Genomic DNA, 23,447 nt, shown 5'->3' with positions numbered 1-23,447 from the left:
TTTCTTTTCCATCCCGCTGGCCCCTATCAGCCAGCCTATATTCGCTTTCACATGGACCGACCCCTCAACCGGAACGTCCTCCCAACTAACCTGGACTCGATTGCCTCAAGGGTACAAGAACTCTCCTACTCTTTTTGGCTCAGCCCTGGCCTCGGACCTAGCCAGGTTTCGCGTATCCCACCCCGAGGTCACACTCCTCCAGTATGTGGATGACCTGCTGTTGGCCGCTTCATCCGAGACGACCTGCCGAGATGCTACGCTGCACCTCCTGCAGCTATTGGACAAGTTGGGCTATCGGGTTTCGGGTAAGAAAGCTCAGCTGTGCTTACAATCTGTTATCTATCTAGGATTCACCCTGCAGTCCGGACAAAGGCTGCTTTCGCGGGAACGTGTGTCAGCTACCCTGGGCATGCCGGCCCCAGCAACCCGCCGCGGGATCTGTGAATTTTTGGGAATGGCCGGGTACTGCCGACTGTGGATCTTAGGATTTGCGGAAATCGCTAAACCACTGTATGAGGCACTGTCAGGTGAGCCTGCCAAGTTCCTGTGGGGACCAAGGCAGGAGGAGGCTTTTAACAAACTGCGCGGAGCGTTAGCTAGTACCCCCGCTCTTGCCCTGCCGGACCTGACCAAGCCGTTCCGCCTCTATGTCTCAGAATCTCAGGCAGTGGCCAAGGGAGTGCTAACCCAGCCTTTGGGGCCCTGGAATCGCCCAGTGGCCTATCTTTCCAAGCAGCTTGACTCGGTCGCTGCTGGGTGGCCTACATGTCTTCGAACCGTTGTGGCTGTCGCGACCCTGGTCAGGGAGGCAACAAAGCTGACCTTTGTGACCTCTGTGCCCTCTTAGGATCGGGATGGAATAGAGATAGGCACCTGCAGGACCCTGTGACGGGAGGCGGCGGGCACTGCCCTACTATTCCCATACCAGCCACCCAACATGGAGCAGGACAAGGTGAATATAATATCAGGGGCATCCAGTTCTATGCCTGTCCTGCTACCGGAAGCCCCTCTTGCCGTGGAGGTGGCAGTTTCCACTGCGCAGAGTGGGGGTGTGAGACAGTGGCAGATTGGATTCCTGGGGGTGGAAAAGACCCGCTCATCACTTTGGAAAGACAGTCACCTCTCCCGTATTCCTGCTGGCCTGGAAAATGCAACCCCATGATCTTAACGGTCAAACAGTACACGGATGACTCATGGAATCTTGGGCATTCATGGGGGTTGAGGTTGTATATGACTGGATGGGACAACAGTGTCCTTTTCACAATACAAAAGGTCGCCCTACCCGTTCAGCCCCTTCCCATAGGCCCCAACCCTGTCCTCAACCCACGGGCCAAGATAGACCTGATTCCATCTGCTGAGCCCTCGGCTACACCAGGGTTGGCGACTCTGGAAACACCCGGTGCCCCTGGGGCCTCCATACTTGACACCCTTACTGCGGTCCATGCATTCTTGAATTCCTCCAACCCCAATGTCACTACCGCCTGCTGGCTGTGCCTAAACCCGGCTCCCCCATACTTTGTGGGGGTCGCTTTGGAGTTAAACAGTTCATTTCTGGGGAACTTGTCCATGCAGAACCCCTCCTCCACAGCAATCCCCGCCCGCTGTAACCCAAATGGGCCTAAATTGACGTTGGATGACGTCCAGGGCACAGGGACGTGCTTGCTTGGACCTGACTACCCGTTGAGAGCTTCCCCATTTAATTCAACCTGCACTTCTGTTATCTTAGTCACACCCTCGTCCAATAGGCCCGGCTTCCTGATAACCACCCCACCCGAGACTTGGTTCACCTGCACTCTGGGCCTCACCACCTGTATACAAGATCGCCACTTCCTCAGCCCCACTGAGATCTGTGTGATAGTTAGGGTGTTCCCACAGGTGTATGTGTATTCCGAGGAGGGGGCCACCGAACACTTTGGCCTACCCCGCTCCAGAAGGGCAGCCCCTATCTTAGTGCCCTTGCTGGTGGGGCTCGGGGTGGCCGGGTCTGCAGCCGTGGGAACAACTGCCCTAGTGCAGGGAAAGGCAGATTATGCAGCCCTCAGTACCCAGGTGGATAAGGACCTACGAGCTCTGGAGGGACTAGTCTCCCACCTGGAGACTTCCCTGGATTCCCTAGCGGAGATGGTGCTCCAGAACTGCCGCGCCCTTGACCTGTTATTCCTGAAACAAGGGGGGTTGTGTATGGCCCTGGGAGAGACCTGTTGTTTCTATACCAATCGTTCAGGTGTCATCCGGGAATCCCTGCAGGCATTAAGGCAGCGGTTAGATGATAGGGACCGAGCCCGAGCCCGCGGCTCCTCCTGGTACCAGAACTTGTATAACTGGTCCCCCTGGCTCACCACTCTACTTTCTGCTATAATGGGCCCCTTGGTTCTTCTCCTCCTAGGATTATTGGTCGCCCCTTGCATCATGAATTGTCTCTCCCGCTACATCCAGCAGTGTATACAGTCTCTGAAACTGTTTGTCCTACGCAAATCCTATACACCCCTGGATTCGGATGAGTCAGCGCCCCTGGACTCTGTTGAGTCCTCTGTATAACTTGCTCTTGAAAAGGGGGGAATGTGATAGACCCTCCGTTAGGGACCCAGGGGCACCACGCCCCGGGGCCTCTGGCTCAGCTTCCCCTAACGGCTGTTGCAACATCCTGGGTGAGATCCTCAAGGGTGGGGTGCAACATCCTGTTCTGTAAATAACCTGATCTGTCTTCCCGGCACCCCACCGGACCCTGTTCTCTTCCCGGCACCCCACCGGATCCTGTTTTGTAACCGGACAGTATAAATATTTCAGATAAAACCCTCGGTGGCGCGGCCCCTGGGATGCATGCCTGGGGTCCGTCGCCGGCCGGCTCAAATAAATGCGCTCACAATTCATGTCAATCGGGTGCTGTGCTCTGATTTCTCTTGGTCGTCCAGTTCAGTTATCTTTAATAAACTTTTTCTCTGGCTGGAAGAAGATCTGAGTTGAATTCATTAAGGCAGATCCATGCCGTGATTTGGGCTTTTTCCCACAATCTTGGGGTGCCTCTGTGCATCTAAGAGCACCCCAAAAACCCCCACCCTCTTCACCACCAACTAACCAATATTTGGCTTACAATCTAAGCATGAAAATCTATTCCCAGAGACAGAGAACAAAGAAACAATATACATATCCATCACCTTAGTTTGCTGCAAAAATGAACAATTTAGAATGTGTGATCAAGCTAGACGCTAGTGTGAGAAGGTCACCGTGACCGGAATGTAGCAACAGAATATGGGGGTACAGGGGGGGTTTCAAGCTTGGCAATCTTTAACTACTAATGTCAGACTGTGAGAAGAAGGGAACTACCAAAATCTATACTTATCCTTTTCCATCTTCTAAACTTACCTCCAAATTCAGGATAGTCTTATCCCAAACCTTAATTACACTGAGAAGTCTTCATAGGGGCATCCCACTCAACACCAAAGCACTTTTTGTGATAGCCAAGAATTAGAAGTTGATGCCCATAAACTGGGGAGTGACTTAACAAATTGTGAACATGAATGTACCTGGCTCCTTCCTATCCTTGAGGTGATAGGAAGTCACTGGAGATTATTGAAAAGGGGAATGACATGGTCAGATCTGTGCTTGAGCAACATTACTTTGGCAAATGTGTAAAGGATAAATAAGAGTGGGAAGACACTTGAGGCTTGAAAAAAAGTAATGGCTATATGAGTTACAGAGAAGGAGTAAGATAAGAGAGATGTTACACAGGTAGAAACTGTAAGATTTGGCAAGTGATTGTAAATATGGGGTGAGAGAGTAAAGAATTAAGGATAATGTTCAGTTTACAAACCTAGGAGACTAGAAGAATGATGATGTCAGACAGAAATAGGAAAGTTTGGAAGAATGGTGGCTTGGGGAACATCACAAGGGTAATGCCTTGATTTGCCCATGAAATGGATTTAAATGAAGCAGAGAAGCACAAAGTTGTCAGCCTCACTCTCCTCTAGAGTCATCAGAGTCCAGTGGCAAAATAAAAGTCAAGACAAATTGCAATGGCCCAGGATGCAGTGAGTGACCTTGGCCTTTCTAAATTAAGATCTTTCCCAGGTTTCAGTTTGTCTGAGGTAACACCCATTCAGTGACTAAAAGCTAGGTAAGAATTGAGACAAAAGATGGCCTAATCTACCACCATAAAAATATCAATCTGGGAGGGGAAGACGCTTGGAGTTTCTGGGCCAAACAGAAAACAATTGCTACTTTTGTTCATTCTAAGCCCTAAACCATGAGCCACCTAGGCTTGGGCTAGGGAATGATATTGGTAATTCTATGAAAGCCAGAGGGATTTGGGTTTTAAAATGTTAAATTTCAAGTCTCTACTCTAGGCCTGGGGTGCCCCTTTTATTTACTTTTCTCTTCAAATAAATCTGTTTATTCCAACTTTTTGTTTACTGCACAATACAATACAATAAATGTCTGGCATTGTGCTAACTGGGAATACAAATAAGAAAAAAACAGCCCTTACCCTCAAGGAGTATACAATTTAACAGAAAAGACAATACACAAAGGGAAGCTGGAAAGGGGGGAAGCTTGACGATGATGGTGGAGTTGAAACCAAGTGAACAGCTGGAGGCTTTGGGAGGAAATTTTTGTTCCTTCCTCCAATCAGAGGAGCAGAAGCAACTAAGGGTGATGTATTTATTATGCCAGCTTCCTAAAAGTCCCCCACCTCCAAAATAAAGTATCTTCTCTCTAAATTAATGACTCACTGCTGTTAGAAGAAAATTTTTTTTAAAAACCCACCTTCTCAAAACTCTTTGAAAAGTCTCTATAAGGTATATTTCACTGGTCCTCTTACACACCTAAAGGACCTTCAGAAAAATTAATCAATTTCTCCTTACAGAGACTCTATTAGATCTGACACATTCAGGTCTCTGTTGTAACTGAAGTCCTAACTCAAATCGTCCACCTCCTGCCTGGCCAACTCTCCCACTTTTAAACTTGGCCCCGCCCCCAGTGGCTTCTTACAACGCTAGACGCACCCTTCTCTGGTTCCTTCTACGGTATTGGTTCCCTTGACCCCGCCTCCTGATGGCCCGCCTCTTTTCCCAGTTCAAATTCTAGGGGATCTGCGCTCCCAATAATAACACTATAAAAAATAAATAATTAAATAAATAATCCATTCTCTGGGTCCAGGCCCAGAGAACCGGAAAAGGCGCACTGCAGCCACTGCCATGGAAACATGCCGTGATAAATGATAGGATGGTAAAGAGGGACCACGACCTAACTTTGTCGAAAGGTCGCTCACTACCTAGAAAACAGAGCAGGGTTTAGTTTTTTGGCGTCCATGTACTCTCGGTACAGATTTCGGACGGGTCTCCCGGATGCAGGGAAAGGGTTCAGGAACTCGGCCAAGCAAACCTGCAACACCAGCGGGAAACGAATGACCGGAACCTGCTTAAAAAAAAAACTGAAGCGGTGCATTCTGGGTGTGGTAGTCCTGACGTTCCCAGGGCGCGGGCCCCGCCCCTCTTCTGAGATGGCTAAAGATTGCGCGCGGCCTCGACGAAACGATTGGTTCTTTGGCCCGGAATCAGTTCTTTATCTGAGGTCAGGTCAGTCCTGGAGGCCGATTTCAGTTATTTGGTCACCGGAACCCATTTCCCCGAAGCATCCTGAACCCTGACTGAGCCGATTCGGGAAGGGATTAAGGGCCGGGAGTCGAGCACGCCATCAGGGCTATTGTTGGGCATGCGTGTGTTACACGTAGAAAGACAAGAGCTCTCTTGTGTGTGTGTTATTTGTGTAAAGGAGTTAAGAAGATTCCCCTGGTTCTGTGTCAGCAATTACTGTTACTAATAATCTACTCTGTGTAAGTCACTGTGATAGATATTGGGGATTCAAAGATCCCCAATAAAACATGAGCCTCCCTCCCTATTATTAGGGAAGAAAAGACATGTGTCCACGAAGCTCTTACATGAAGGATTAATTTAATAGGTGCAATGGAAAGGTCTAGGCTACATGCCATGTTAAATTTGAGGATGGAGAGATTACAAGCAGCTGGACATGTTGGGTGAGTCCAGGATGGCATCCCTTGAAGGAAAAGAGGGGCTTCAGTAAGTGAAGTTGGGGGTTAGGAGTTCAATCCAGGTTCAGACTTAGATTATAGTAGTAGTAAATGCTCAGGGAACAGAAGGGCAATCTAAGAAAAGGATTGGGGAATGGTCTGGTATTGTTCAAATGTAGAGTATGTCATTTCCATTCCAATACTGTCATATGAATTATAGTTAGAAAACTTTAATGGAGCCAGTTTGTAAGGTGTTATAATGCCAGGGTAAGATGTATATATATTGACTGCTCAGCATTTTATGCTGTCCGCTACCAGTATTCTAGATCTTAAGGTCCTCAAGGTTAGAGACTTTGTTTTATTCATTCTTCTATCCTATATAGCAGCTGGCACAAGGACTTGAAAATAGCAGGTATCCCTTACTAGTTTCCTAAACAAATAAAAATCTTTAGGGCTTAACCTATGACCAAGTCTGCTAGATCCCTTTTGCTGACTTCATCTCTTTGTTCCCTTCAACCCTGCAGCAATTCTACAGGTGTGGCACTAGAAGTAGGGTTCCCTACTGAGATCTGAACACCAGAATGAAGTGACCTTGCTTCTGAACTCTTAGGCCTTGGAGACTTGGAATCTATCCTAAGTGGAGAAACCCTGACCTGAAACTTTCAGCCAAAGTGTCAGAGCAGAACCTAGAACAAGGTGCATGTCCTGTTGTATCTGTTGCCAGAACAATTCCTGACCATCCTGCATAGGTAATACAGTACTGGGGTAACATTGGAACATTGAGAACCCAGTGAGGAGTGGGTAACTTTGAAGAATTTGATCTAGATACTTGAGGAGAAAGGTGAGCATTACAGAGAAGAAGGAAAGGATATGGATTGTCCAAGGACAAGACTGTACCTGGTACTGATGGCCAGTACCTTACCTCTAGAGAAAATATTACATTTTTTTCAATGTGTAATTACCTTTTCCCTTAGAATACTTGCCCAATAAATGAAGTAACAAATTCATGGTAGAAGCTGAAATAGACCTAGTCCTGCATTTCTCACTCTACATTCTCTAAGGAATTCTCTGAGAAGGAGTTGAAGGTGGGATATTCTAATAAATTGTAATTAGTCCCCCTTCGCTAGTGCAGGCTGGGAAAGAATGGGGATTTGTAAGATTGTGAATACAGATAGGAAATTATACAACAGAATGCTTTGGCTTTCATTGAAGCTATACATGGAGTGGGCTTCACATTAATAAAAGCTTTCAGAACTATACCTTGAGTGATCACATTTGTCTTTGGAGGTGAGCTTTCATTTGATGGATAGATAGTAGATGCAACACCTAGACCCTAATAGCATAAAAAAATAGAGTGTGAGACCCAGATGGTGATGTCAGTGGACTTTCATTTCTATCCAAGATGGAGATGGAACTTGGACTTTGTTTTGATCTCCCTATTCCTTCATAAAGTGTTTGGTGTTGGCAATGGGGCATCACTCCCAAATCTTCTGTAAGAATTTCTAGCAGAGTAAGTGAGAACCACAAGACAAGAGGCTGTCTCTCATGACTTCTTTCTTTTCCCTAGCTTTGCATTCTCAAGACTTGGCCCTTCCCCAACGGGAGAACACTGAGCAGGAGAGAATGAACTCTGGCCTGCTGACTGCCAGATCCCAGGTAAGTTGGGCTTTCTCTCTCCTGAAATGCTGTATCTCTAGTTTCAAAGAGTAAAAACTTTTCTTTCCTTTGTCCTCAAACTCTTCTGCCTAACCAAGTCCTGTTAAGGAACTTGAGCCCTGATTGTTTGACCCCAGTAGACTGGAAGTGTTCTCAGTTTGTCTAGTGTCATTCTTCAGCAACATTTTCCTCCTGTGCTTACCATCCAACCATTCAACAGGTTGTTCAGTCTTACTATATTCTTAGAACTGAATTTGAACCTGTAAACAAAACAAAGTAGAAAGCATAATCTTTGTTATTAAAGGCCTTATAGGCTCATTGGAAAGATAGTCACATGAAATAAAATATTTATTTTTAATACACTTGAAAAAGTTAAATGATCAAAGTATGTATATAAGTCAGGGCCAAGGGAAAGGTAGGATGAGAAGATTTTAAGAGAAGTGAGACTGGAATTGAACTTGGTGGATAAGATTTAGATAGTTATAGAGAATGACAGAGGGTATCACAGACAAAAGATTAGAATTGAAATATCTATCTGTAAGAAGTACTGAAGAAGACTAGCTTCACTGCAGTGAAGGGTATATCTTAGGAAATGGGGGGAAACAAGTTGGCTCTATAAGAAGGGCCATATTGTAGTGAACCTCGAATGCCAGATTGTGGAATTTGGAATTTTTCCTGACAAAGAAAAGCATCTGTTAAGGCAAACTGTGATGATATATTTGAAGAGAAAACTTTTTTTTAAAAAAATAATTCATTCAGTGAAGGTTATGAAAGATGGGAAAGAGTCAAAGTTGACTCCAAATCTTCTACATTGGGCAACTAACAGAATGAGGATCTTGGTAGTAAAGATGGATATGACGGTTTAAAGTTGGTATCACAGTACATAAATAGTGATCGAAACATGGCACATGTGAAAAAGTTTTCACCAAAAGAAGTCTTTGTGCTGTGGTTATTCTGGGGAGTCCTAAATGATTTACTATCTAATAGGATGGCTGGGCCTGGAGGCACCATTCACAGAAGCTTGAGTTTGGAATTGATTGGTGTTTTCTTTGAATCTGCTAATTTATACGTTTTTTTGACAAGAAAATCAAATCCTTGGGTAATTTTTGTCAGGGAAGGTTAAGTATTCAATATGACCTTTTGTGACTTTTTTGTCCATAATAAGTCAAATATCATGGTACTTGCCTAATTAAATTAACTATCATAGGGCAACTTTCACATTTGTATGTCATTGTTATAAAATCATATTACCAAGAGGATCTAATTTCTTTTGCCTTTGGGAGAAAGCAAGATTCATAGTTCATTGTTTTTCATAAGACAGCCTAGGGAACTTCACTGTAATATATCCTGCTCAGTGATTGATAATTCATGAATGAATATCCCATGAAAATGGTATTCAACATTAAGCTAGTGAATATCTTTTCACGATCAGATGCAATGAATTTAAAACAAACCCGAAAATTCAGTAGAGGTTTCTATAGTTATATATCTAGAAAATAGGACAATAGAATTATATGAAAGTATCACATTCTTATGAAATTTTTTGCATAAAAGTAATCTTAAATTTCCTCTTTCTGCTCCCAATTTTCTTCTATCCCCTTTTGTCCTGAGACTATTCCATGCTTTCATACCCACAAAACTAGACCTGTACTTATCAGTTCCATAATATATTTCAAATATAAATGTGTTCAATGGCAAAATTAGCTTTGGAAAACACTGACCTATAGGCATTCAACAATTAATATTGGAATAACAAGGTGTTGTTACATTTGAGAATAATGCAGTAGAAAGTGTACTGAATTTGCGTCTGAAGATTTGGGTTCAAATCCTAGCTGTACTGCTTACTCCCTGTGTGACCTTGGCTAAGTTATTTAATGTATTTCTCATTTGTAAAATGGAGAAGTTGGATTAGATGACCATTAAGGCCCCTTCCAGGTATAAATCTGTGACCCTATGCTCAAAAGAGGCAATTTTTATATTATTTTAATTATATATTTATGTGTGTATACATACACATTTATGTATATATGTATAATCAGTCAACAAGTATTTATTAAGTGCTTGTGCTAGGCATGGGGCTACAAATAAAAAATAAATAAATGAGTGAATGAATAAATAAATAGTCCCTGCCCTCGTGGAGCTTGCATTCTATCATGGGAGACATGATATATAAGGATATATAAGCAATATACAAGGTAACTTTGAAGGGGATAGCACTATCAGCTGAAAGGTGGAGAGGCTGGGATTTGTCCATCTTTGTTTTCATCTGTCATCATTCAATTCAGTATAAATGTATTAATCACTTGCAATATAAGGGCCTTTTGCCAGGTCCTGGGGATTCAAAGACTAAAGCTGAACAGTCCCTAATCTCAATGAGTTTATAGTCTAAGGTGAGAATGGGAGGGGAGGAGAGGGAAACTATCATATGTACATAGCTAAGTAAACAAATTATATGCAAAGTAAGTACATCTAATTTTGTAGTGAGGGAGTAACTAACATCTGGGGAATAAGGAGCCTTAAGAAAGGCCTCATGTAGGAGGAAGCATACGAGCTTAGTCTTAAAAGGGGATTGGGATTGCAAGAGGTAGAGATGAGGAGGACAGCATTCCAGGAATGGGGGAATTTGCAAAGTCACGGAATTGGGAGATGATGTAGTATGCAGGGAATGGTGAGTAAACCAGTTTGGCTGGAACATAGACTTGTTGAAGGAGAGTACTGTGAAATAAGTCTGGAAAGACAGATTGAAGTCAAATTTTGAAGGGCTTTAAAGGACAAAAGATTTTCTAGTCTGTCCTAGTGGCAATAGAGAATCACTGAAGATTCTTGAATGTGAGGGAATAGCTCCAGTTCTTTAGGCATATACATTTGCTTTGGTACACATATTTGGCAGCTATATGGAGAATGGTTGGGGATGGGGGAGTGAGGAGAAGAGGAAGAAAGAAGTTATGGAGTTATAACTTTTTGGGATATGGGGAGAGAAGAGATATTGAAGAGTTGAAGATTATGTTAAGGTTCGGAATCTAGGTGACTAGAAGAATAATGGTACCCCTGACAGCAACTGGGATGTTTGGAGGAAGAGTAGGTTTAGGGATAGGGAATGAGTTTATTTTTGTACATGTTGAATTTGAGATACCTTTATCCAAGAGGCGATGTCTAGGCAGTTGGTGATGCAGACTTGGGCCCACAAGAAAAGTGATGGTTAGTTAGTTATGTAGACTTTTGAAGGGGCTTCAGAGGTCATCTAATCCTCTACAAATTCTTAATAAGTGGTCATGTATATAGGATGATTTTACATATGTATGTCTAATGGTAGCCATCTGGGGGAGGGGGAAGGGGAGGGGAGAAGGAAAAAAAGGAGAAAAAAAATTTCCAACTTTATTATATATTTAAAAGGAATTAACCAAAAAAACTGGTTATTCAGCCGTTGCCTGAAGACCTTTAATAAAAGGGAACCTGTTGACCCCTAAGTCAGTTCATTCTATTTTAGGACATTTTAAATTCGTAGTATTTTCTTACATCAAGCTGAAATTTGCCTCTTTGCAAGTTCTACCTTTTGTTTTTGGTTCTGACCTTTAGACCAAAAAAAATAAGTCCTTTTTATGTATGGCAATCTCATAAATATACAAAGGCAGCTATCATGCCTCCATCAAATTCTCTCATTTTAAATTTACAGAACCCAGTTCCTTCCATGGATCCTTATATAACATAATCTTAACGCCATCTGCCTTCTTGTTTGCTCTTCTCTAAATAATCTCCATCTTAGTGGTAACCCTTCCTAAAATGGGCTGTCCAAAACTGAAAACAATATTCCAGATATGTTCTGGCTGGAGCAGAGGACAGCAGAACTGCCATCTGCCTCCTTCTGGATATGACGCATTGACCACAGCAGAAATCAGCAAAACTATCTTCAGCCTAGACCTTGATACACATCTCTTCCCCTCCCCCCACCTCTTTTTAATATGATATTTTATTTTTCCCAATTACATGTTAAAACAATTTTAACATGTTTTTAAAGTTTTGAGTTGCAAATTCGATCCCTCACTCCCCTTCCCCCTCAAACAGCAAAGAGTCTGATATTGGTTATACATGTGCAATCATGTAAAATATCCGTATTAGTCATTTTGTACAAGAAAACTGAAAGAAAGGAAGGAAGAAAGAAAGACAGCATGCTTCTGTCTGTATTCAGACAGTATCAGTTCTTTCTCTGGAGGCAGAGAGCATGCTTTGTCATGAGTCCTTTGGGATTGTCTTGAATCATTGTATTGCTGAGAATAGCTCAGTCATTAACAGTTCTTCATACAATATTGCTGTTATTCTATACAATGTTCTCCTGGTTCTGCTCACTTCATTTTGCATTAGTTCATGTAAATCTTTCCAGGTTTTTCTGAAGTCATCCTGCTTGTAATTTCTTATAGCACAATAATATTCCATCACAATCATGTAACACAATTTTTTCAGCCATTCTTCAATTGATACGAATCCTTTTGATTTCCAATTCTTAGCCACCACAAAAAGAGCTGCTGTAAATATTTTTGTACATATAGGTCTTTTTCCCTTTTTTTTAATGTCTTTGGGTTACAGACCTAGCAGTGGTATTGCTGGATCAAAGGGTATGCACAGTTTTATAGCCCTTTGGGCATAGTTTCAAATTGCTCTCCAGAATGATTAGATCAGTTCACAGCTCCACCAACAATGCATTAATGTCCTAGTTTTCCCACATCACCTTCAGCACTTATCATTTTCCGTTTTTGTCATATTAGCCAATCTGATAGGTGTGAGGTGGTACCTCAGAGTTGTTTTAATTTGCATTTCCCTAATCAATAGTGATTTAGAGCATTTTTTCATATAATTATAGATAGCTTTGATTTCTTTGTCTGAAAACTGCCTGTTCATATCCTTTGAGCACAATTTTATTTTTATAAATGTGACTCAGTTCTCTATGTATTTGAGAAATGAGGCCTTTATCAGAGATATTTGTTGCAAAAAAAATTTTTCCAAGTTTTTTGCTTTCCTTTTAATTTTGGTTGCATTGGTTTCTTTTATGCAAAAACTTTTTAATTTTATATAATTAAAATTATCTGTTTTACATTTTGCAGTGCCCTTTATATTTTCTTTGGCCCTAAATTCTTCCATTATCCATAAATGGTACAAGACATTTCAATGCAGCTTAAAGTCCCATTACATTTTTTGGCACCATATCACACTGTTAATTCATATTGAACTTGTAGTCCACAAACCCCTCCAAATATGTTTCAAACAAGGCAGTTATCCAGCCATGCCTCTCACATATTGTGATTATGACTTTTTTGTTTTTAAGTCACTGATAAAAATGGTAAACAGCACAGGGCCAAGGACAAACCCTTGAGACACTCCAGTAGAGACCTTCCAAGTTATCATGTACCCATCAATGAAAATCTTGGAGCCAACCTAAATCTATAGCATCCCCTTAATCTACCAGTTTAGAAACACAATTACAAAGGGAAATTTGGTTAGTTTGGAATGGACTATTCTTGATAAAGCCATATTATACTAACTTTTTTGCTGTGATCACTATTTTCTTTTTTAAATATTTGCAACCATCTCTTTAATAATGTACTAGAATTTTGTCAAGAGTTAAATTCAAGATTCCCGGCCTGAAATTGCAGACTCTACTTCTCAAAAATCAAAACAACATTTTTGCTTATGAACTCCATGGCACCTTACTACTGTTTAAAAGATCATTAACTGTCCCTCAGTTATCACATCTGTCATTTCCTTTAGAATTGGGGAATGTTATTTGTCTGGGTCTAGTGACTTGACCTCATCAGGGGCAGCTAAGTGGTCTTTCACTGTCTCTCTTGTCGTGTTGGGTTTCAACTACCTTTAAGTATTTTTGTACTGTCTTGTCCAGTCCAAAGACTTTTCTTGGTGAGAAAACAAAAGCAGTATAAGAGTTGAGTAACTACTTTCTATCAATTATTGTCATGCCATCCACCTGAAGCTGAGGTCCCATACCTTCTTTGAACATGCTATTTTCAACAATATAGCTAAAGGGTCCTTTTTATTGTCCTTGGCATTCCTCAGTAGTCTCAGTTTATTCTGTATTTTAGCATTCCTAACATAGTTGTCATAGAACAATGACATACTTTTGTATTTGTCTTCAATTTTGCACCTTTTTTTCTATTTTTTGTACATTTCTTTTATATGTTTAAATTGGCCAATGAGTTGCTTTGCATTCTCATTGGACTTTTTCTAAAAATAGCTTCCCTCCTTATCAGAATTGTTTCTGTTTATATCATCAGAATTTTATTCTAAAAAGATTTCCGTGCCTCACTGGGATTGTTTGGGATTAACTGTACAGAATGGCTCTGGCACAGAGCTTGCCATAAGAACCTGTACAATTACTGACCTCCAAGAATCCATGACACCTCCTTCCTCAGTTGTCTATCCTCCCAAATCTCTTAACTGCTAAATTCAGTAGCCTTTCCTCAGTCCACATTTTATTCAACCCTTTTCTCTCCTGGTTCTCCTGCCTGCTTTACTGCTCCTTCTTAGTCTCCTTTACTGGACCATGATCCATATGACCTGCCCCCTCAGTGTGGCTGTTTTTCAGAGCTCCACCTTTTGCTTTTTTCCTCTCTCTGTAGGTACTCTCTTGGAGATCTTATCTATTCTCTTGGGAATAAGTTCCATCTCTGCATTGTTTTGTTTTGTGGTTTGTCCTTCATTCTGAAAGAGGACCTTGACATTAGGAAGATGATGCCATGACTTGCAATTGAATTGGATTTGAGTGAGGGAGGGCTGTGCAAAGTCATCAGCCTCACTTTCTCCACCAGAGCCATCTGGGTCCAGTAGCCAGATATAGATCAGGACAACTAGAGATGGCCCAGGATGCAGTGGGAGATCTTGGCCAATCTCCAAACTTATTTAATGACTTCAGTGCCTGGCTCAGTCTTTCTCTCCACTCTATCCCCTGCCATCATAATCATTTTCAGATACTTTTGTTGTTACTGAGTTGTTTTGGTCGTGTCCAACTTTCCACAACCCCATTTGGGATTTTTCTTGGCAAAAATACTAGAGTGTTTTGACATTTCCTTCTCCAACTCATTTTCCAGATTAAGAACTGAGGCAAACAGAGTTAAGTGACTTGCCTAGGGTTACACAGCTAGTCAGTGTCTGAGGCAAGATTTGAACTCAGGTCCTCCAGACTCCTGGGCCACTGTGTCATCTAGCTGCTCTTTGAGATGCTTACAGAACAATTTAGCAAGAAATAGGCAGTTGATGGTGGAGGTGGGGTTCAGGAAATTCCGATGGAGTTCAGGGAAGAGATTAGAGTTGGATATATAGATTAGGGAATCTCTATGTAGAGACCAAAGAAAATAGAGCATTACAAAATGTAAAATAGGTAATTTTGATTAGCTACCTTCAAACAATTGTAGGACTATTACATAAAATATGAACGTGACTTACTCATTTTGTTTCAGATGGAAGAACTAGGAACAATGAGTAGGAATTAAAAGGAGTCAGGCTGTAGCTCAATAAAAGCAAGACCCTAACATGCATGAAAATGGATTTGGCAGCTTTTGAAGGAGTGACTTCTTTAACGTGTTCAAATTGAGATTAGATGATTTCCTATCATCAGGAGGTCAGAGGGGTTGTAAAACATAAATACTCATCCATTAGAAGGGTGGTTTGTGAGATAGCCTTCACAATCCCTTCAGACTTGAAGGCTCTGTCATTCTTCTGTGAGGTCTTCACTTGCTTCTCTTCTATTCTGGACTCATGCGTACTTTCTTTCTGTATCACATAACTTATCACTGTACCATATTCCAATTACGCCATGTCTGCTTTCCTCTGTGACAAAACTATACCTTCATCAAGGACACTGACCATGTATTTTACCTCTTTTGTACCACCTAATTAGTCAGAGATGGTTCTAGCCACATAGTACGCAATCAGAAAATAATATACTTTACTTGGAGTAGTGATGTCTCTGAAAATTATCAGCATATGCAATCCTGTCCTCTTCAATCACTAACACCTCTCTCCAAGGCCATGTAAATGAGTGGTGGGTGGTAGGTTGAGCAGGAATATATTTGGCATTTCAGGAATCATTGACATTCAGGGATGTGGCTGTGGACTTTACCCATGAAGAGTGGAGGCAATTGGATCCTGGTCAGAGATATCTGTATAAGGATGTAATGCTGGAGAACTATAGAAACCTGGTCTCAGTGGGTAAGTGTGGTTTTCCTGTATGACAGGATCATTTTGTTTCATAAGTCATTAAGTGGGATAAATGGTACAAAACTTCTCGCTGTAAAGCATTTATCTATGTAGGGACTTGGGGATAAGTGATCAGAAATTCTTAATTCACTTTGGACACAAAAATAGGGTATTCTTGTTTCTTCTTTCCAGGTGAAAGTTCACTTCTTAGAATATAAAATAGATAACTTTGTTGCGCTGTCCATGGTATTCCATTTTCTCATCTTTCAGAGGACCTAAACAACAAAGAGTTAGAACTTAATCCAAGAATGATTTTTTCCTCCAGCACAAATACTCAAGTCCTTTGTTTCTTTTCCCTGTGAGCAGGACATCAAGTTTGTAAACCAGATTTGATATCCCAGCTGGAGCAAGGAAAAGAACCTTGGATTGTAGAGAGAGAAATCCCAAGAGGTACCTTTCCAGGTGAGTGAAAAAGACCCAAAGAGATGAATCACTATGAGTAAGTCAAAAGAGATTGTAAACTTGTTTTTGTAATTTTCTTTCAGGCCATCTAGGCCTGCAGATAAGACTGATGTCATTTGGCACAAATTCACTCAAAGACTCTGAGCTTATATGTTTCTATAATATGATGAAATTATCTTAGAGTTGAAAGACATTTTAGAAGTCATCTAGTCCAAATTCTCACCCACTGCAAGAATTGCAAAAGTAAAAGAAAACAAATATCAAACAGAAAACTAAACAATGAATAGGTAGTCTATGTTTGGGGCCTTCAGTATTCTAAGAGATTTTTTTAATTTACTAGGCTGAGGTAAAATCTAACATTTTTTTTTTATATCAGGGATGAGGAGACAAGTGGCTCTATACCTTCTTCAGAGATGTTCAGGCAAGGCTATATAATTTTTCAGGGCCTTTCATTACATTTACTTTGGGAGGTAGCCTATTTAATTGTTGGACGGGTGTAATTGTTAATAAGTTCTTATTTTATCTTCATGAATATCCACTTTCTTTCCTTCTCATCTATCTCTGCAACCTCAAGTTGAGAAAGCAGGAAAAACAAAACCTCTTCTACAAATATGTTACAAGCAAATTTCTATATTGGCCATGTTTTGGCCTGCCCTCCCCCCACCAAAAAAAAGTCTTTAATCTACATTCTGAGTCCATCACTTTTATGTCAGGCGGTAGGTAGCATGTTTCATTATGAGTTCACTAAAATTGTAATTGGTCATATGATATAGAGTGTGTTCAGGGAATACTAATACCTCTGATGTGAGGGCTGCCGACCCCTTTTCAAGGCTGCTTTCCACCTTTGGTGTCCACCTGATCCACCTAACTCTCACCTGTGGCTCCAAGAAACTATAGCATGCACAGTGGCCACACTCCAGTAAATGCTTTTGGCAAACAGGCTAAACCAGATTGATGGTAACCGAAAGGTCTCAAACCACTTGGTAAGATAGAGAAGTGTCTACCCCAAGCATGAGAAGACATCTGGTGGAAAGGACAAATGAGAGCAGTTTGTTCCAACAGCCATGAAGACAGCTGAAGTAGGTGCTGTGGAGTGCTTAGGGCTTGGTTAAATATTGAAGACACCAAGGTCATCTACTGCATCTTGAGCCATCACCAGTCATCTTGATTCTATCCTGCCATTGGATTGTGACAACTTTGGACGAGAGAATGAGGCTAACCATTTCTTGCAACTCTGTCTCACTTAAATCCAATTTATGCACGAATCACAAGATATCACCCATACCATTTTACCATTTTTACCTCTCAGTATTGTGGTCAACACAGACAAGTGACAAAGCAGTAGGTGCAGATACACTGGGAGCTGTAATCACAACCTTGCATACAGGTGGCCCAGGCCATATGATCGTTTTCTTCCTGGAAGCAGCAGTGGGATTCAGCAGCCCCTTAGGTATCTGAGCAGCCTTTTAAGGACCTCACTGCTCACCTCCTGGTATGAGGAAGGGGCTAGAAAAGATGCCCTAAAAATTGTCTGTTTACCCAACCTGGCCTGTTTACCTCAGCAGGCAGGGATCCCACCCTGCAGCTGAAATACAAAAAAATGTACAAAAACTTCTGCAAAGATGATCCCACTTACCATCGGTACATGGGATGTGCATACTTATAGACAACACAAAATCCAGTAGACCTGAAAGATGAACAACTCTTGTTGTGAAAGAACTCGGTAGATACTGCATCCAAATGGTAGCCTTGAGTGAAACAAGACTGGTAAATGAAGGCTAGCTTACTGAAGGTGGCACTGGATACACGTTTTTCTGGAGTGGCCACAGTAAAGGGAAGCACTGTGAAATTGGTATAGGTTTTACAATCAAAATTAATCTAGTCAATAAACTTATGTGCCTACTGAAAAACGACAGTCTCATGACAACGGTATTGCCACTTGCCAGAAAGTGCCATGCTACCATCATCAATGCCTGTACTCCCACCATGATAAACCCTGATGAGCTCAAATAAAAATTTTATGAAGACCTGGAGACCCTTATCATCAAGGTACCAAAAGAAGACAAGCTTATAGTTCTGGGTGACTTCAGTGCTGGAGTAGGCTCAGACTACTAAATATAGCAGGGAGTCCTTGGGAGGAATGGAGTTGGAAACTGCAAAGAGCATTGGTCACTTAACTACTGAAGACTTGTGCATCTCATGGTCTCATCACCAACATTGTCTTCCATTTACCTAAATGCAGTAAAACTTCATGGATGCACCTTCACAGAAAACATTGGCCTTTAATAGACTGTGTTATAAGGAGAAGAGACAGGATGTGAGAGTGAGGAAGGCAGTGTGTGGCTCAGAGTGCTGGACTGATCACAGACTTACCTCTCCAGGCTAAATATTCACATGAGAGAAGGTGCTGTGCTCTATGAGTAAAGCAGAATTGAAGCAGTCAAAAGAAACACGAGATGCACAGATTTAGAGAATACACCTCCGATGTTCATATGGACTATTTGTGCATGACCTGTGATAGAGCATTCTGAGCTCACATTGGCCTGATCAGCCAGTCAGACACACTGTAACTTGACACTAACATAGTGATGTCATTTTGGTCCTCGTTGAGAATGGAGAATGACAACCAATTGATCATCACATTGATCAGAGTTCTTAAGTCTTTCCAAGTTGTGTCTGTATAATATTGTTGTCCTTGTATGAGTGTTTTGTTTTTTTTCTATTCATTTCACTCTGGATCATTTCATACAAGACCAACCAGGTCTCTCTAAAATGATCCCCTTCATCATTTCTTATAGCATAATAGTATTCTATCATATTCATATATCCTAACTTGTTCATCCATTCCCCCAATTAATGGGTACCTCTCAGTTTCTAATTCTTTCCCACCACAAAAAGAGCTGCTGCAAATGTTTGTATGCATGGATCCTTTTCCTCTTTAATTGATATCTTTGTGGTATAGAACTAGTAGAGAGATCACTGGAGGAAAGGGTATGCAGAGTTTAATAGCTTTGGGAGCATAGTTTCAAATTGATTTCTGTAATAGTTGGATGAGTTCACAGTTCCACCAGTAGTACATTAGTGTACCTGTTTTCTATAGCCTTTGACACTGTTGATCATTTCTCCTCCTTGATAATATCTTCTCTCCAGGTTTTTGGAAAACCACTATCTCCTGATTCTCCTTCTACCAACCTGACCCTCCACTTCTGTTCCCTTTGCTGGATCCTTTTTCAGATCACACCCTCTAACCATAGGTGTCCCTCAGGGTTCTATCCTGGGCCCTCTTATCTCTGTATACAACTTTGTGTGGTCATTTCATCAGCTCCCATGGATTTAATTAGCATCTTTATGCTTATTCTCAAATCTACCTATTCTGCCACAGACTGTTGGCTAATCTCCAAACTCACATCTCTAACTGCTTTTTAGACTTCTCGAATGGGATATCCAATAGACATTTTAAACTCAGTATGTTCAAAACAGAACTTGTTATCTTTCCTCCTAAATCATCACCTATGGCACCAATATTCATGTGGTTTCCCATGTTCATTTCTTTGGGTTCACTTTTCTCTCCCTCACTTCTCCTATCCAGTTAATTATTAGGAGTTCTAGATGAATGATCTTAATTTTTTCAGTGAACCGTGGGGCAAATTTCTCAACTGAGAGAGTAAGTTCAGGAGGAGAGGTATGTGAAGTTTGAGAAAGGATGAAAAGGTTTGGAAAAGCTGCTTTAATAAGTGGAAAAGTAAATTAATTCGTATTAAAGGACACATAAAATTATTGCCTTACTGCAGAGAGAGTCCTCCTATTCAAACTGTAACATAATTTTGCATTAGACCCTGTCAACACAGCTTCATGATTTGCTCCAGTTTCATTCATTCCAGTACTTGAATAAGAACAGAGGCAGAGGATGATAGGAGTAATCCTAGGCAGGCTTGGCAGGACAAGACTGGTGATAAGATAAGGAAGCTAGGGATTCAAGAAAAGAGGAGGATAGTGTAGAGTTGAACTGGTTCACCAAGGGATCAAGATGGGGAAGGGAGGAGAGTATAGCTTGTACAGGGGTGAAAGGCTGGGAAAGAATTTGAGGAGCAAAGGGATTAGAAGTCAGAGTGAAGATAAAGAATGGGGTTAGGGGTCATGAGGGAGAGGAGAAAATGGAATGGTAAAAGTTCAGAGTACATGAAAATAGTTATCTCTTCCACATCATGGGGATTAGGGGCATAGTGCCCCCACAATTTGGAATACCTGCATAAAATGTTTTGGCCCTCGTATCAGGAAAGTCTGAAGTATTATGGTATTAGGAGATAAAATATGTTGATATTATATAATACTATACATATATTTTATGTATTTCTGGGTTTCTAAACTTTTTTCTGTGTCATCTGCTGGTGCTCCCATGTTATCTGTGGCTTCCACAAATCTCCCTCAAAATACCCATTTAATTTCTTATGCCAACCTGCAATATATCGAAACTGTGATGGGGAAATTCATGATGTGGAAGGGGTAACTGGGTTATCCCCAAGAACACTTGGGTTATGGCAAGATCAAGGGTATGGCAATCTCTGTATAGCTGAGTTAAAGTTAAGGAGTAGATCATGGGAAATTAGTAAATTTAAGAAATGGGAAGTTATAGTGCCTGAGAGAGTATCAATATGTATGTCGAAGTCCCCTAGTTTCAGAGTAGGAGTTGTGAAGGAGAGAGAAAAACTGAAATAGACACTGAATTCAAGAAGGAAGGCAAGTGTCCTGAAGGTTGATAGAGAGCAGCTACCAGAATCTTCATTGAGTAATAAATATAGATTGAATGAACCTTAAAGGAAGAGAGATTCCCCTCTTCTCACTTATCTTTCCTCCCCTTTACCATCCTTTCCCCAGTTTCTGAGTCCATATTTGAAGATTATTAGATCATTGTACTCATTATTACCATTTTCATTCTTCTGTTCTCACTTTGGTGGTTTTCTTTCTCATAACCTAACCAACAAGACAGAGTTACATTTTTCTTTCTTTCAGACTGGGAGATCACACCTGAAACCAGGAAGTTAATTCCAAAGCAGAACATTTCTGAAGAGGAATCATCCCAGAAGGTAGAAGTGGAAAGATTCACAAGGAATAGTATATGTTATTCTAAATCACATGAAACCTGGAGATTTGAAGACCAGTTTGGCATCCCACAAGAAATATATGAGAAATATCTAAAACAAATGACAGTTGCCCCAAATAAAATCCTACCTGGGAAGAAAAGCCCTGAATGTAATCAGTTTCATCTGGACTCAATCCCTGTTATGGAGCAAAGTGTTCCCACTAAAGAGAGATACCATAAATATGATATATGTGGGAAAACTTTTAATTGTAATTCATGCTTAATAAGTCATCAGAAAGTATGTATACCAAAGAAGTCTTATGAATGTACTGAATGTAGGAAAATTTTCAGTAAGAGTGCACTGCTTAAAAAGCATTCTAGAGTCCATACTAATGAGAAACCCTTTGAATGTAATATCTGTGAAAAAGCTTTCAGAAATACTACACTCCTTATCCAACACCAGAGAATCCATACTGGAGAGAAACCTTATAAATGTAACGAATGTGAAAAAGCTTTCAACCAAAAGACAGGTCTTAATCGACATAAAAGAATTCACACTGGGGAAAAACCTTATGAATGCAAAGAATGTGGGAAAACTTTCAGATGGAGTACACAGCTAACTCAACATCAGAGAATTCATACTGGAGAGAAACCCTATAAATGTAGTGAATGTGAGAAAACTTTTAGTCAGAAGGCAGAATGTATTCAACATGGGAGAATTCATACTGGAGAGAAACCCTATAAATGTAGCGAATGTGGGAAAGCCTTCAGATATAGTACAAACCTAACTCAACATCAGAGAATTCATACTGGAGAGAAACCCTATGAATGTAGTGAATGCAGAAAAGCATTTTCTGATAGGTCATCCTTTAACAAACATGAAAGGATTCATACTGGTGAGAAGCCCTATAAATGTAGTAAGTGTGGGAAAGGCTTCATTCGACGTGCAGACCTTACCCTCCATTACAGAACTCATACTGGTGAGAAACCTTATGAATGTAATGAATGTGGAAAAGCCTTCAGCTTGCGTGTACATCTTACTCGACATCAGAGAACCCATACAAGAGAGAAACCTTAAATATGTAATGAGTGTGGGAATGTCTTCAAGCACAGGTCATCCCTGGTCAAATATCGGAGACTTCATAGTGAAGTATGATCCTAGGAATTTAATAAATTAAAAAGTTTCATTTGGAATTGTCCCATATTCAAATAGCTTGTGAAAAATAGTACTAGCTATGATTTTGTTTGGTGTACTTGAATGAGAAATATGCTGCTTCTTCCTCATCCCTTTCTCCACTGTGTATCTTTTTCTGATAGTATATTCCCTAGCATATACAACAAGAGGTTTTACATCAGTTCTTCTAATAGCAGTTCTTTTTATGATCAATTTCCTTAATGATTCATTTAACACTTGTTTGTCTAATGAGCATTTTTACATCATTGAATGGTTTTTTAATTACCTAAATTTATAGTTCGAGGCTTCTACCAAACATTTTTGCATCATTTTTTGGTGATAAAACATCAGAAATAATATGTGAGTTAGGGAAATTAATGATTAGATTATTGACTTTAAGTGAATTGAATTGCTTTCCTTAATACTAGAATTGCATAGATAAGAATAAGGAGTGGACTTCTTTTCAAGCTTTCTTTAAGGATGTAGAAATGAATTTATTTTTAAAAAAATAAAGATGCTCTTTAGACAGGTCTAACTCATGAAGCAGACTATTGAAGAAAAACCTCCAGTTACTACTCAAACCTTATCCAGCATCACAGAATACATACTGAAAGAAAAAACTGTACAAATATGGGAACCCTATAAATATAGGAAGGCCTTCACCTGGAGAACACCCTTTACTCAACATCAGAGACCTCATATTGAAGAGAGACTCCATAAATGTAATGAATGTGGCAAAGATTTCAGGACCTACTCATACTTTCTTCAGTATCAGAGTTTATGCTGAGGAGAAACTATATGAATGCAATGAATGTGGCAGAGTGTTACATGATAGTCCATCCTTTACT

General features: G+C 40.8%; 1 protein-coding gene across 4 annotated transcripts; it reads left to right on the top strand.

Annotated features, from left to right (window-relative positions):
• Positions 1 to 5,500: 5,500 nt before the first annotated feature.
• Positions 5,501 to 22,714, top strand: LOC114047139 (zinc finger protein 501-like). 4 transcript variants are annotated; one of them, XM_027867894.1, is made up of 6 exons: positions 5,501 to 5,573; positions 6,550 to 6,774; positions 7,593 to 7,681; positions 15,769 to 15,895; positions 16,250 to 16,345; positions 21,356 to 22,714. In XM_027867894.1, exons 3-6 carry the CDS (start codon positions 7,649 to 7,651, stop codon positions 22,501 to 22,503), a joined length of 1,404 nt encoding a protein of 467 aa, XP_027723695.1. In that variant the 5' UTR covers positions 5,501 to 5,573; positions 6,550 to 6,774; positions 7,593 to 7,648; the 3' UTR covers positions 22,504 to 22,714. The 4 variants fall into 4 exon arrangements, with proteins under 4 accessions (XP_027723695.1, XP_027723697.1, XP_027723694.1 ...); XM_027867896.1 differs by lacking the exon at positions 5,501 to 5,573 and adding an exon at positions 5,614 to 5,830 and having other exon boundaries at positions 6,550 to 6,721; XM_027867893.1 differs by lacking the exon at positions 5,501 to 5,573 and adding an exon at positions 5,614 to 5,830.
• The last annotated feature ends 733 nt before the right edge of the window (positions 22,715 to 23,447 follow it).

The sequence above is a fragment of the Vombatus ursinus genome, unplaced genomic scaffold, assembly GCF_900497805.2.
Source record: "Vombatus ursinus unplaced genomic scaffold, bare-nosed wombat genome assembly UNPS02014786.1, whole genome shotgun sequence".
Taxonomy (NCBI): Eukaryota; Metazoa; Chordata; class Mammalia; order Diprotodontia; family Vombatidae; genus Vombatus; species Vombatus ursinus.
The sequence above is the reverse complement of the archived record's forward strand: the minus strand, read 5'-3'. Positions and strand labels throughout refer to the sequence as shown.